General features: G+C 41.8%; 1 protein-coding gene across 1 annotated transcript; it reads left to right on the forward strand.

Annotated features, from left to right (window-relative positions):
- The first annotated feature begins 1,124 nt into the window (after positions 1–1,124).
- Positions 1,125–14,430, forward strand: LOC149280187 (ETS-related transcription factor Elf-5-like). The gene is made up of 7 exons (XM_089500755.1): positions 1,125–1,223; positions 3,392–3,518; positions 9,943–10,176; positions 11,152–11,202; positions 12,957–13,025; positions 13,412–13,607; positions 14,346–14,430. Exons 1-7 carry the CDS (start codon positions 1,125–1,127, stop codon positions 14,428–14,430), a joined length of 861 nt encoding a protein of 286 aa, XP_089356881.1.
- The last annotated feature ends 1,551 nt before the right edge of the window (positions 14,431–15,981 follow it).

Below are 15,981 nucleotides of genomic sequence, written 5' to 3' on the forward strand. Positions count from 1 at the left end.
TATGGTGTTAGCAGTTGGTGTTGGTATGTGTGTGTTGGTGTTGGTGTTGGTATGTGTGTGTTGGTGTCAGTGTATGGTGTTAGCAGTTGGTGTTCGTATGTGTGTGTTGGTGTTGGTGTTGGTATGTGTGTGTTGGTGTTGGTGTTGGTATGTGTGTGTTGGTGTTGGTATGTGTGTGTTGGTGTCAGTGTATGGTGTTAGCAGTTGGTGTTGGTATGTGTTTGTTGGTGTTAAAGCATCAGTGTCAGGAGTTAGCCTAGGGTTATTGGTGCGAGGATGAGGATGGAGGTAGTTCTCACCCTCATATAGCCATCCCATAAAGTGGATTGATTTTGGATCCCTGCCAGTAATGTAAAACCGATGACATCTAACAACAGCTGGAAGCTACTAAGTTTGGAAAACATTACAGGCCACCTCTTTTTCCAGAAGGATTCTTTTTCATAAAAATATAAAATATTACCAACATTAGGACATAGATGGGAGGGATCTGATTAGTGCTAATGGGAAAACTGTTGTCAGACTGAAGCTGCCGATAACAAATATAAGATAGAGAAGAGAAAAAAGATCCAGGAATCCCGGAATCCGATCGTACCGGGAAGAAGGGAGACGAGCCAACGCTGCCGCCCATGAAATTTACATAATATACAAAACTGGATCCGTCCAAGCGTTTCCCGCATTGCACAGACCACCTACACAGAGTCTGAACACCGGGTTTCACAGCGCTCGGAAGGGGTGTCGTTGTCTCACTTTTTACACTTTTGCAATCACCCCATGACATATTCCTTCCTTCAAGCTGGCTACTCCCTTCACTTCTTCCAATACATTTTCTTAAGGAGTCTTACAAGAGTTATCGGTCCAGGGTGAGCCCACTGGCCCTCCCTAACAAATGCCCGCAGCCGCAAAAAGAATTAATAGGATAGCAAAAGAAAGCCGCCAACAACGGAAAATGCGTAGGTCCAAGTCATTCTTGATAAAAGAAAAAGTCCAGCTTCACGGAACGAATGTCCGTAAGGGTTGGCTTACCATCCCGTCTGTATTGTTTGTCTTCTATCAGGCATGTTCAGTCTCTTTATTTGGAATAAAGGTAATCTTTAAAATACCTTTTTTTTAGAGAAAACATTGGTATGGGCCGAATTGTCCTGGTGGACACCGTCGTGCTCACTTATGAGTTCTCAGAAGACCTTCCTCAACCTTATGTGATTGGGACAAAAATTCTCAGCCAGGTATTTTTTTAATATTTTCACATCTTCTGTATCTGATGGAATCCCGACTCTCATCCAATCCATAAAAAAAAAAAGGTTCCACTTGGATAAAAATAGGTCATTAGAGTTCGCTCCACCAAGACCAGGCTGTGCCACCAACGCACATCTATCATTCTATTTTGTATCAACAGGTTTAAACAAAGGCGCAGTAAGCTCCTTCAGCTGTTATGGCAACAAAAACATTCGACCTATCAGTACTCTTTCTCATAAAATAATAAAATTAAATATTAACAATATATTACACATTTAAAGAAATTAGTTCTAAGCAGGTATTGGGTCGAAGGGGCAGTGGTCTCAATACCATTATATATATTATATATTACAGAATTATGATAATACAACCACAACAAATATAATAAATCAATCTATGTATATAAAAAATCTATTCTATTATATTTAACAGAATAGGAAAGCAGCACTTTCATGGTAATTATCAAAGAAGAAGGCAGTCATCGGAGAGGAGCCCACCAAAGATCCAGTGATCTATTCTAGGAAGGATCTTCTTAAATCTATATCTGGCTATCAGTGAAATTTTGGAGAGGGTGGTACATTTATGACTTTTCCACATAGTCCCAAAGCAGTGAAACATTACTTTGATTTATGAACTAAAACACGACAGGTTCTAATTAAACTTTTGTTATTTTCCAGGTAATAGTATGCGGATCGGTGAGCTGCAGGTGAAGTAACATTCCTGATCTATATAGATTGAGTTATTGAGAATCCCATCGTCATGTTTACATACAGATTGCATAAAAATGATCCGTTACATGGGAAGTCTGAGCATTTGTAACAAAACAGTTCAAACTGATATTTACTAATGGAGTGAAGTCGCAAAGCCGACGAGATAGCGACCCTTATTTATTAGAATGCTGTAATCGCACTCGGAACATGAGTTGATATTTTATGGGTCAAAATGGGGTTCTGTGGAAGCTACCAAGAAACTTTCTGAATAAGCGCATCTTTCAGAATGTTAACCCTTTAATAGTCCTTCACAGAGAGTCTTCATCGCGAATGCATTAAAATGAAAGAAGTCTCTACAGTCCCTGAGTTTTTAATGAGTTCCCTTAACTGGAGCTTTGAAAAGCGGGGTCTAATGCAGGTCCTCGTCCAAGTCCCACACACACATATATAGATATATATGTGTCAATACATAGATATTTTCAACTGGTTCGACCAATGAGGTCGAAGAAACCTCATATTGTTGTAAAAAAGCTACATAACCTTTCTTCTTCTTCTTTAGAATCTCCTCTTTGCCATGGGAACCTGCCAAATTACCCTTAGAATCTTCTATTCACCATGAGAACCTCCCCAGTTACCCTTAGAATCTTCTGTATACCGTGAGAACCCCCTCAGTAACCCTTAGAATCTTCTGTATACCATGAGAACCCCCCAGTTACCCTTAGAATCTTCTATATACCATGAGAACCCCCCCAGTAACCCTTAGAATCTTCTGTATACCATGAGAACCCCCCCAGTTACCCTTAGAATCTTCTATTCACCATGAGAACCTCCCCAGTTACCCTTAGAATCTTCTATATACCATGAGAACCCCCCCAGTAACCCATAGAATCTTCTATATACCATGAGAACCCCCCCCAGTTACCCTTAGAATCTTCTATTCACCATGAGAACCTCCCCAGTTACCCTTAGAATCTTCTATATACCATGAGAACCCCCCCAGTAACCCATAGAATCTTCTGTATACCATGAGAACCCCCCAGTTACCCTTAGAATCTTCTATATACCATGAGAACCACCCCCAGTTACCCTTAGAATCTTCTATTCACCATGCGAACCCCCCAGTTACCCTTACAGTCTTCGCAAACCACCTTTACAAAAAGAGTTTGTGACCCAAAAAGTTATTTTTATGATGATTAATTCTATTCTAAGACCTTCAAATAAAAATAGCATTGTTTCCCTTGGTTCCATGCGGTTCCATGTATATCATACACACAGGTCATACAGAAGTGGTGTTTTTATTAACCTGCGTGATTCCATTGAAACAACAGCCCCCCCCCCCCTCCTCTATAGAAATTCGACAGACTCCTTCTGAACGAAGACTTCCTAAAAGTCTTTCCTCTTTAATCCTGCTCGTCACGGGAGGGTGTGTGCTTCTACCTGCAAAACAGACCCAACCTGTCTACGCTTTCACAAGCAGCCCTGTGCTCATCAGAGACGATCGGGAGCTTCGCTCTGTAACGGCTGGACTTCTGTACGCGATTCCTGCTCTGAGTGACCTGCACAGACTTTTGGAAGGTGAGCCTTTGTCTGGACGGTATTGGGCCCATGGGACCTTCTCATCCACAAATGGTCTAATATGGGACAGTGTTGGCAATGAAGGGATTAAATACAATTCCCAGTATCCCTCCTGGCTGATGGGAGATGAGGTCTGATTAGGAGAAGATCACAAGCTATGTAGATAAAAAGATAATTCATACACCAACTTTAACTATCAGAACATGACAATTCTGTCCCAGGTATCAAACCTCCCATTTTTCTCAAAGCACCGACTTTTTCTCAAAGTTTCCACTAAATATATGGCATGGTCATTGGATTTTTCGGAGGTTATCGTTTTGATTTTATGTTTGTTGGTGGTAGAGTTGTCATAGCCTTGACTAGATCTACTCTCTGATAACCTACCTGTGTCTTACCATTAACGAAACTCGTTCCTTAACTCCCCAAACCTGAAAGAATTAAACGGGCTTTGCTTTGTCGTATTAATTTGGTATCCATTGCTTTACCTCTGTAATACTGGAGCAAAGTTGTCCTTTGTGACCGTGGCTTCCATAATTAAGTAGTCTAAATTGGGATCAGCTTTCGTGTTTTCATAGTTGTGTAGTGCTTATTAAACAATGAGATAATCGAGACGAAGCTGGTATTGGTGTAATAATCTTTTATTTCCGGGATGGGTTGTAAAATCTCTAATCTCCAAATCACTCAATTGTGCAATTCTAAAAATGATAAATTGTATCAATAGACGACCAAAAACAAATTCCGGGAGTGTATCTTTTAAGTGAAATCATCATGTTTTTTGTAGACACCTTGTTTGAGTTTAGAACCTTTCCTTGTCCGGTAACAATTCCACATCTGATTCCTTTTGGTCCAGTCTAGTGAGCTAGATGATAAATAACATAGTATTATAGTCTATAATAATACCTTATTTCTAACATTCCGAACTTATGAACGTCAAAGAAAGTGGACCCTCATTTATTAACCTAAAACCAATAGGAAACCTTTTCTTTGAAATTACCTTTTAGCGTAGTAAATAATAGTATATTGTATACATTGTTATTATAAGTCTATTTAAACCTATAAAGAATTCATTCATAGAGGTTTTATTCTTTTTTTGTCTCCTTGGGTTTGTGATAATCCGATATAAAGCTTCATTTCTGGACCTGAATTTAGTTTTTTAACCCCCATTCCTTAAAAATGGCTTCTTTAAGCTATGTTTCCTATTGACGTCACTAGCCAACGCATGACCAACAGGACTCTGGAACCACATAAATTGCTGTTAGAAATAATTCTGGGCAAATGGAGCATCCGCCGAGGCAGCTATTACAAAAGTCTTCTCTTCTGTGTACCATGAGAAGTCCCCAGTGGCCAGTGGGCCTCCAGATGTATAAGGCGTTGTTGCAAGGTTTGAGTCACCATTCTCAGTTGATATGGTGTCCCATAGTTCATCTTAGTTTTGAAAGCACCTTGGTGGACCATGTATAACATATGCAGGCCTCATCACATACTCAAAAAAATATGCAGATTTCCAAAGATTAAAGTGCTTCGGAGGTTGCTGCCCTTTTGTGTCAGACACATCGGTGTGCTAACACCCGAATTGGACCCAAGAAACATCTGTGGCTTTCAGTAGGGTCACACCAGGTTGATGACCCAGTTCCTTCCAGAAACCAGTTGACAGTTGATGATCACCATCCTTCCATGAAGGTCCTCACTCCCCACATACAGTTTCTTACATGTGTGGTACATGTACCATAAACACCATTGTTAAAATCCTGAAGTGAAGCTTCTAGTTACCCTCTGGATCACGCAAGTGTTCTTTTCGTTGACCTCTGGAATTATTTATATAAGAGACTGTCTCATATTAATCCCTGACATTTTTATAGAGGGTGAAATCATTAATCAGGAATGTTATTGACCGGGATGCGGGTGCCATATGGGACGCAATACAGAGATAATGTCAGGAACAGTAGCAGGATAGACAGATAGATAGACCCACCATGGAAGAGGCTTCCGTAGCCCTTGACTTTATTGTATGTCAGAAGGTATTCATTTAAAGTATTTCAGAATCTCAAGGCTCGCAACCTGCTGAAGAACATCCTAAATGGCGCCACTCTGCCTTGTCTTCTCAGTCCAAGTCAAGGATTGCCATGCCTATTAAACGCACCCCAACATTGTACAAACAGCATGTTCTACATAGTTCTACACTGATACCTAACCTGTTTATCTGTGTCATACGGGGAGAGGGATGACTCTAAGCTTTTAGAACCCCAGGCATTTATTCCATTACAATTCCCCAACATTCAACATATTTATAGGGAACGATGGTCAACCTTTTACCTCAAGGTGCGAGTCCCTAGTAACAGACGCTCAAACGCTCGCTGTTTGAAGACAATTCCATGAGTTGTATCGCATTCTACCATATGTTACGATAGAGTTGTTAAAGTTCTAGGCCACTTAACATTCATATTTCTCCATTCGATGAGGAAATCACCCATTGACATGACATCATTATGACAAACTGGGCTTTTGATGTGGCTCAGATAGCTTTTTGGTTGTCCATGGCCTCTAGGGAACCCTGTTGGCCTCGGCAAATGGGGCAAAACTGATGGCAACTAGTAAGAAAGTGGGTGTGTAGTGAGCGGTGTTTGGCAATACTTGGGTGTGTGATGTCTTGACGGTATGTGGACAATACAATGTTTTGGTTCTAATCTAGATAACAAGCACTGGGAGGACCAGAACGTCTTCGCGGAGTCACCTCGTATTAAACTTTTACCCGGTAACCCTCCCTTGTTTACGTTGTCTGGCACAGACTGAATTCATGTAGAAAATATGTAATTATGGGACAAATGACTCCAGACGCCCCGGGGTACAGATGTTTTCTTCATTATTCCGATTCTGTAAAATAGGGCGAGCCAACCGGTAACCTGCGGTGGGACAAAAATGCTGATCGGCCAGCTGTGAAGCACCATGGGAGTTGTAGTCCTGCCAGCAAAACTATCTTCTTCATAGCTGTCCCAAACCTAGATTTACGTGTGCCCAAAATGCCCATACTTTAATGAGTGCTATGGAAGTTGGATTTTTATTTCTTTAATTTTACTGCAATTTAAATCTTACTTTTTAATGGTGCCTTTAAAGTGATTCCGGAATATCGTGCAGCGCTACGGAATACGATGGCGCTATAAAAGACAATAGAGAAATTTATATTAACGCATAATAAGTAAATATATATAATAAAGCGTTTTCAGGCTTAGGAGAGGGTAAATGAGTGTAATAATTAACCTCGCTAGTATTTCCCGCAGCTTGGACTCCGCGCCAGGATTCTGCTAATACATATTTTATTCCGCGGCATTCAGTGAAGCAATGGAGAGATTCGCAGGAAGGTCCAGGAAGCGTCTCCAGTGGGGAGATTCCCACAAATCCCCGGAAAGAGCAGATATGGGAGGAGAGATACACATTTTATTGGGGTTACAATCCGAAAGGAAGGTGTTTTCGATGGGGTAATAGCTGACGATATGACCGAAATAAAGAATTTGGGCAAAAGTCATAATTTAAACTGGATTTGTTACTTTGCTGATTTTTTTTGGTAGCATATGCCAGGAGCAGAGAGTATTTGGGGAGAGTGTTGGGGATATGAATGTATCGATCCATAGAACACAATGGGTTGTGTGTTGTGTCTACACATTATGGTCACGTGTTCTCTGTATGTTACAGGAGATGATAGAGTCTGTTCCGCAAAGTGCTGTCATGCCGTCATATTCCGAGACGCACTTTTCTTGGATGGATTTGTTCTGCAGCGATATCTACCCAGCCTACAGAGATCCACCAGGTGAGAACAAGTCGGGTTTTTTGTAGTAGGGGGACAGCATTTAAAATATTTCATGGGCATTGATAATAAAATTAAAACAAGGATATTTCTGTCTGTAACATCATTGCAAAAGGGTTTTCTAACCATCAATTAGCCTTTTAAACTTAAACTTGGATCAGCGAACACAACGTGCCATTGGAACACAGGAGTGATGGGAGTGATAAAGGGCAATTGGAGCACAGGAGTGATGGGAGTGATAAAGGGCAATTGGAGCACAGGAGTGATGGGAGTGATAAAGGGCCATTGGAACACAGGAGTGATGGGAGTGATAAAGGGTCATTGGAGCACAGGAGTGATGGGAGTGATAAAGGGCCATTGGAACACAGGAGTGATAGGAGTGATAAAGGGTCATTGGAACCCAGGAGTGATGGGAGTGATAAAGGGCCATTGGAGCACAGGAGTGATGGGAGTGATAAAGGGCTATTGGAACACAGGAGTGATGGGAGTGATAAAGGGTCATTGGAACACAGGAGTGATGTGAGTGATAAAGGGCCATTGGAACCCAGGAGTGATGGGAGTGATATAGGGCCATTGGAGCACAGGAGTGATGGGAGTGATAAAGGGCCATTGGAACACAGGAGTGATGGGAGTGATAAAGGGTCATTGGAACACAGGAGTGATGTAAGTGATAAAGGGCCATTGGAACCCAGGAGTGATGGGAGTGATAAAGGGCCATTGGAACCCAGGAGTGATGGGAGTGATATAGGGCCATTGGAGCACAGGAGTGATGGGAGTGATAAAGGGCCATTGGAACACAGGAGTGATGGGAGTGATAAAGGGTCATTGGAACACAGGAGTGATGTAAGTGATAAAGGGCCATTGGAACCCAGGAGTGATGGGAGTGATAAAGGGCCATTGGAGCACAGGAGTGATGGGAGTGATAAAGGGCCATTGGAACACAGGAGTGATAGGAGTGATAAAGGGTCATTGGAACACAGGAGTGATGTAAGTGATAAAGGGCCATTGGAACCCAGGAGTGATGGGAGTGATAAAGGGCCATTGGAGCACAGGAGTGATGGGAGTGATAAAGGGTCATTGGAACACAGGAGTGATGTGAGTGATAAAGGGCCATTGGAACCCAGGAGTGATGGGAGTGATATAGGGCCATTGGAGCACACGAGTGATGGGAGTGATAAAGGGCCATTGGAACACAGGAGTGATGGGAGTGATAAAGGGTCATTGGAACACAGGAGTGATGTGAGTGATAAAGGGCCATTGGAACACAGGAGTGATGTGAGTGATAAAGGGCCATTGGAACCCAGGAGTGATGGGAGTTATAAAAGGCCATTGGAACACAGGAGTGATGGGAGTGATAAAGGGCCATTGGAGCACAGGAGTGATGGGAGTGTTAAAGGGTCATTGGAACTCAGAAGTGATGGGAGTGATAAAGGGTTATTGGAACACAGGAGTGATGGGAGTGATAAAGGGCCATTGGAGCACAGGAGTGATGGGAGTGATAAAGGGCCATTGGAACTATACTATAAGTATACCGGTATATATATATAATGATTGACCAATAAGAAGCTAAATGTTATGCGCTAAATGAAATAGTTAATGTTGACGGAAAAGTATTGTTAGGTTATTTAAAAACATTTTAACAAATTAAATACATTATCCTTCCTTAGCATATTTTTCCTCCAGATATTTTTGTTCCATGCAGGTGACTCACAATAAAGCCATGTCCTACACGTTTCCAAAAAAATCACTATATTAACCCAAAAAATGACCACCAAGATCCAGATCACTAATGCCGATCGGTAGCATCTGTTTTTCTTCTTCCTCAATTAGAAGATGGTTTATAGAACATTACTTGGCCCCGAACACCGCATTCTAAGAAGCTTTGTTTGAGCTGTGTAAAGTAATACTAAGAATATTCTTCTAGATTGTAAGCTCTTTGAGCAAGGCCCTCGTCATCTTTTGTTTCTGTAACTCCAAATTGTTATGTGATGCCCTACTTGTTCTGTCCGGTTTATCCGTTTTTTCCTTTAAGAAACGAATGCCGTGTTGCCCATGTTTATTGTAAATTATTCTTTATTATTTATTAATACATAGACCGGAGCCGTTCCATAGCTGGTGACTAGGAGACAAAGAAATATACATTAGCCCTTCCCATCAGCATCGCCTTTTTTAATTACCGGGGCTGTCGTGAGCAGCAAAGCTCCGATACATTAATCATCACGGAGTCTCTACTCGCAACAAACGCGGTCGGGGATTTCCCTGCCCCAGATAGGCAAATAAGCAGCGCAAGATCCTACTAGCCCTGGAATACTTGGGCGAGGAGTTACCCGTCCACATCCCTTCCTAACACCAACTACTAAAAAAAAACAAAAAAAACAGGAATCTAGAATATTCCGCCCATCCGGAAAAAGAGGACCTCCGGAAAAATCATCTACGGGGTACAAAGTATCTGTTCTTTGAGTAAACCTGTCGTTAAGTCCTGCTCAACGGCGGATAAGACTGATCCCAACGGCAAGGGCGCTGTAAGAACTGTTTGTCGGTTGCTATGGCAACAACCTATCAGTGACTGCTTTTTTGAGCTATGATTTTGAGCTATTTGTCTCATATTTGTACTGCGTGTTCTAGGTGTCCCTCCTCTGTGGTCCTCGCTGCCCCCCGAACACTGGACCCGGCACCATGTCTGCGACTGGCTTCAGTATTGCTGTGACAGCTACAAGCTTGATGCCACCTGCATCCCGTTCTCCTACTTCAACGTGTCCGGCCTGCAGCTCTGCAGCATGACCAAGGAGGACTTCACCGAGGCGGCAGGCGTCTGCGGACAGTACTTATACAGCCTTCTACACGACATTCGAGCAAACGGTTAGTCTGGCGGCGTCATCAAGCGTGCCCAACCCAGCGGTCAGTGACGCAGCACGTCACACGGTCACGGAGGATTTTAGTCTCAGAGATCATTAAACTCAGAGCCGTACCAAAGCCATCAAAGGCACGGCGTTGGGTCAGATGTGGGTTGTAGACATGTGCAAACGGACCAAAAACCATTCAGACTTCAAACAAAATTTGTTGTCACTCTCATGCTCTCACACATCCTTACTCTCTCGCACATTCTCATTCACTCTCTCTCACACTCTCATTCACTTCCCTGCTCTCATTGTCCCCCTACATTCTCCGCTGACCACTGTCCCTGTCTCCTTTCTCACCGCTGAGCTTCTTCTCTTGCCTCTTTTTGTTCTTCTGTCTTCTTTCCTCCTCCTCTCCCCCCTCGGTATCAGCTTCGTTAACCAGGCCTCCTGGAGAGCATCCACAAAAGGGCGGAGCCTCCACACACACCCTCTCCTTCGATTGGAGAAAAAGAGGGAAAGGCTCTCCTCTCGGCGCTCACTGTGGCTCCGCCCTTTTTTCGGAAATACTCCAAGAAGCTTGACAAATGGAGACGGATTTGCGGAGACAGAGAGGAGCAGAAACGCTTCTCTTTCTCCACGAATCTGTCTGCGTGAGAGTGAAAAAGCAACAAAATGCCCCAAAAAATCCAGAGCTCTCTGCTTCGTTGTTGTTTCGTTGTGGTCTCTCCTCGTTTGCAGGTACAAATTAACAAAATTAGCAAAGTCTGTTGTAGGCCTGTTTTTATTTGTTGATTTATATGGCGCCAACATATGCTCCAGCGCTGTACGGAAAGGTCTAGCACAGGCAGCAGAGTAAAATTTGCCTCCTAATCTGCTCGGTTTGGGTCAAACTAGTAGCGGCTGTAATTATTTTCTGTGAAAATAATTATTTTGGGGGGGGGAGGAATCATTTAGAGAAATTAAATGTTTTTTTCTCCTTTTGCTTATTTTGCAGGACTTTCCTTACTCAATAATGTGGAGAACACAAAGCCGCTCCAAGAAGAAAGTAAGTCCCAGTCGCTGAGATTTATTTATTTAACCCCTCGCTGTATACAGTGTAGCTCCCTTTGGGAATGTATCGCCCCTCTGTGTCTGTATATACGCACATGTGTGTGTTTCTACACGTAAAGCACATGGATCCAGAGCAGATACCGTGAAAAAAGCATAATATACTCATACATGACTCAAAAACCGGTAAAACATGCCTTTATTGGCTCAAGCTTTTGAGACTAAACTACCATTCAAATGTTTGGGGTCACTCAGCTGATTTCATGGAAAACAAGGAGATTTCTGGCTGTAACATAATTACAAAAAGGTTTCTAACCATCAATTACCCTTTTAAACTTAAACTTGGATCAGCGAACACAAAGTGCCATTGGAACACAGGAGTGATGGGAGTGATAAAGGGCCATTGGAACACATGAGTGACGGGAGTGATAAAGGGCCATTGGAACACAGGAGTGACGGGAGTGATAAAGGGCCGTTGGAACACAGGAGTGATGGGAGTGATAAAGGGCCATTGGAACACAGGAGTGATGGGAGTGATAAAGGGCCGTTGAAACACAGGAGTGATGGGAGTGATAAAGGGCCATTGGAACACAGGAGTGATGGGAGTGATAAAGGGCCATTGAAACACAGGAGTGATGGGAGTGATAAAGGGCCGTTGGAACACGGGAGTGATGGGAGTGATAAAGGGCCGTTGGAACACAGGAGTGATGGGAGTGATAAAGGGGCATTGAAACACAGGAGTGACGGGAGTGATAAAGGGCCGTTGGAACACAGGAGTGATGGGAGTGATAAAGGGCCATTGGAACACAGGAGTGACGGGAGTGATAAAGTGCCATTGGAACACAGGAGTGATGGGAGTGATAAAGGGCCATTGGAACACAGGAGTGACGGGAGTGATAAAGGGCCATTGGAACACAGGAGTGACGGGAGTGATAAAGGGCCGTTGGAACACAGGAGTGATGGGAGTGATAAAGGGCCGTTGGAACACAGGAGTGACGGGAGTGATAAAGGGGCATTGAATCACAGGAGTGATGGGAGTGATAAAGGGCCATTGGAACACAGGAGTGATGGGAGTGATAAAGGGCCATTGAAACACAGGAGTGATGGGAGTGATAAAGGGCCGTTGGAACACAGGAGTGATGGGAGTGATAAAGGGCCATTGGAACACAGGAGTGATGGGAGTGATAAAGGGCCATTGGAACACAGGTGTGATGGGAGTGATATAGGGCCTCTGTATGTCTATGAAGAGATTCCATTAAAAATCATTCGTTTCCAGCTACAACAGTCTTTTATGACATTAACCCCGTCTGCGCTGAATTTCTGATCAATTTCATGTTATTTTAATGGACAATATTTGCTTTTCTTTCAAAAACAAGGACATTTCTAAGTGACCCCAAACTTTTGAATGGTAGTGTATGTCTCCTCTTTGGGCTTATTATAAGACCTACGTAGTTTTAGAAGCTTGCAATCTATTATCATACGTCTCTATACAGAAAACTGTAAGTCTACTGACACCTTGTGGCACACCGTGGAACTGCACATTCCTGAACACCTTAGCAGAAGGAGAAGGTCCGGTTCATATTGCATGACTATGGTTTGCATGTAATAATTACACCATAGAGAAAAGTTAATTTACAAAACTGATTAATGCAGACCACAGAAAGTTTATTTTCACCCCAATCAGTATATCCTGGTCAAAATAATCTAAACTGTGGGGGGAAAAAAAACAACTTTTTTTTTTTTGTTCTTTAGATGAAGAAAAATTTACCCTGAAAACCGAAGCGGTAAAGAAAGATAAACCTCCTGCGCAGAGCCGGCCCAGTAAGAACAAATTCTAATCAGATTTTGGGATAAACTCTTGTTGAGTAATATGTGCCTTTTATAATATGTTTATCGTGTACTATAGGAGGAGGTTTCAATTATTATTATCATTATTTTTGTAAAAAAAATAAAATAATAATAATATTTAATAGATGATATAGAAACATAGAATCAGAAGCAGACCCACTTGTTGATCTATAGCCAGGTCATAGATTATTATCAGGATTTTATTTTTATTATTACTATTATTATAATTATTATTACTATATAATATATGTTTTTTAGCTGGCAGACTAAGACAAGCCGATACATTAGGTAAAGAGGGCTCGGCTCACAAGCTCACAATCTAGAGGATATATTATATATTTTATTTATTTTTCTTTCAGGAATACACAGTTCGCACCTGTGGGAATTCTTGAGGGATATCCTCCTCTCGCCGGAGGATAATAACGGCATTTTGGACTGGGAGGATAAGGAGCAGGGCATATTCCGCGTGGTGAAGTCTGAAGCTCTGGCTCGGATGTGGGGCCAGAGGAAACGTAACGACCGGATGAATTACGAAAAGCTCAGCAGAGCCTTGCGGTGAGTGTCAAAAATACCCTGGAACCCCCCGGCGCAGGGTAAAAGAGCTCCTCGGCCAAACTCTAACCATCCAACAATATCATTGTAACGGGAGACTAGGTCATCATTTTGATGCCCCCAAGTAGCTTTAATCCATCCCTAATTATGAGCTTTCTTCTAATTAATATATAATTAATAATTAATCATCACCCAAAGGACATATGCCACCAAAAACTGGGGGCTCAAGCATCGGAGCTTCCAACACAAGTAAGGAATAGAGAAGATCACACGTACAATGAGGATGCTTTTGTGGCAATAAACGTGACAATGTATCAGTGTTCTTACCTTATGTCACATGACTGTAGACTGGAATTAAGAGGTCCAGGATTAATCCCTAATTCTGAGCATTTCATAGTAAAGAAGAAAAACGTTGGAGGCGCAACTGCCGTGCGAAGCTCTCGTGAGTTAAAATTCGGAAGGTTTTGGTAAACTTAGCTTCCCGGTGTAAACAGAAAGAGAGAGATGACAAATTATTATACACATAACACCATTTATATGTGTTTTATTTTAACCCATGTTCTTTAATACATTATACAAACTTATTTATATGATCTAATTTATTATTATTATTATTAATTATATAATAATGTCTATTTTTTTTCTAGAATTTTTACCCTCTTGTTGGATCCAATAGTTTGCATTTTTAATTGCTATAAATTAAGGCATTTTTTAATATGGAAATTTGCATTGCTATCGCAGGCATTATTACAAGACGGGGATCCTGGAGCGGGTGGACAGACGCCTGGTGTACAAATTTGGGAAGAATGCTTATGGATGGCATTGACCGTTCTCCAAGGATTTGCTCCCAAGGGAGTGTCGGCTGAAGCTCAGCGTTTCGCACTTTAACAAAGACTGTTGGGGCTGAGATCTCCCGGTATTGTTACGTTGCCCCGGAGACGTGACACGCCACGAACGTGTCTCTGATGTCATCTCAGGGGTCGAACCCGAGGAACTGTTGGTGGGATTCGGGAAACGAGTAGGTAGAAAATAGATTAATAGATTAAGGAGGTGGTGAGAGCGCTACATACCCACCATCACCCAGCCCAAAGCCAATTTTCCATAGCTCTTGGCAAATCTCTGGGAAAAACATTAAAAAAATCTAATTTTTTTCTAATTTACTAGAAAATTCTGGTTTAATTTTGGAAATAAATGCACTTTGATGTCCAAATTTTTAACTTTAATTTGTAATTATGTTTTAATCTCTGGGGTGGAGGGTTGCTATCTGGAATGCCATTTTTTAGATTTTTTTTTTACTTTGGTAAATAAGACAATTTCTGGTTGAAAGATTCCAATTTTAAAGAGTTTTGTAAATCACCCAAGAAAAAGTCCCCAAACCTTGCTCTTTTCACTTTACAAAAAATACAATACGGGAATCGATTCTAACAATGTATAAATATACATAATAACTGGGGGGGAAATACTTATGTAAACCTTGGAATATGCCTATGAAAATCAGCTTTTTCCTACTTGTTTTTTTGCTTAAAAGAAAAGGTAAAAACTGTACAAATTTGTAAAAAGTGTGAATAGAGAATATGTATTTTTGGATAAAATATTTGTATTACGTCCATAAAAAATAAACATTTTTTGAACAACTGAGCAACAACTGGCTGTGAAACTGTGCGCAAAAATCCTGGATAGAGTAACAAAATATCAGTATTATTCACCAAATACTGGCGGAATAAAAAATAAGTGCTGCAATCCCCTTTGTAACCACTAGATGGAGACAAAGAAGCAGCTACATTTGGAGTAATGGGGATACATGGAGTAGTCGCCATAGCAACCAGTGATAACCAATTCTGCCCCCTGGATCTTGGATCTGCCAGAATGTTCCGGTGTCTACAGGATGCGTCCACTGTGCGTTTGTTCATTATTTGCACCTGATCAAATTCCTCACCAATATTCAAGGAAAAGTGTTTGTCTTTTACATTTTTATTGGATACAACACAATAACGCGGCTAATTAAAAAGACAAACCCAGCGAGAGCCCGGGAACTTTCACCTTGGCTGAATCCGTCCATCGGTATACGATAGTAGCTGAACATACATTAGGAACACGGATTCCCCATACATATATATATATATATATACATTACCGTTCAGAAGTTTGGGGTCAATCAGCTGTTTTCATGGAAAACAAGGACATTTCTGGGTGTAAAATAATTGCAAAAGGGTTTCTAACAATCAATTAGCCTTTTAAACTTAAACTTGGATCAGCGAACACAACGTGCCATTGGAGCACAGGAGTGATGGGAGTTATGGGAGTGATAAAGGGCCATTGGAACACAGGCGTGATGGGAGTGATAAAGGGCCATTAGAACCCAGGAGTGATGGGAGTG

Source organism: Sceloporus occidentalis, unplaced genomic scaffold, assembly GCF_023333645.1.
Source record: "Sceloporus occidentalis isolate IW3139 unplaced genomic scaffold, rSceOcc1.0.p SCAF_158, whole genome shotgun sequence".
Taxonomy (NCBI): Eukaryota; Metazoa; Chordata; class Lepidosauria; order Squamata; family Phrynosomatidae; genus Sceloporus; species Sceloporus occidentalis.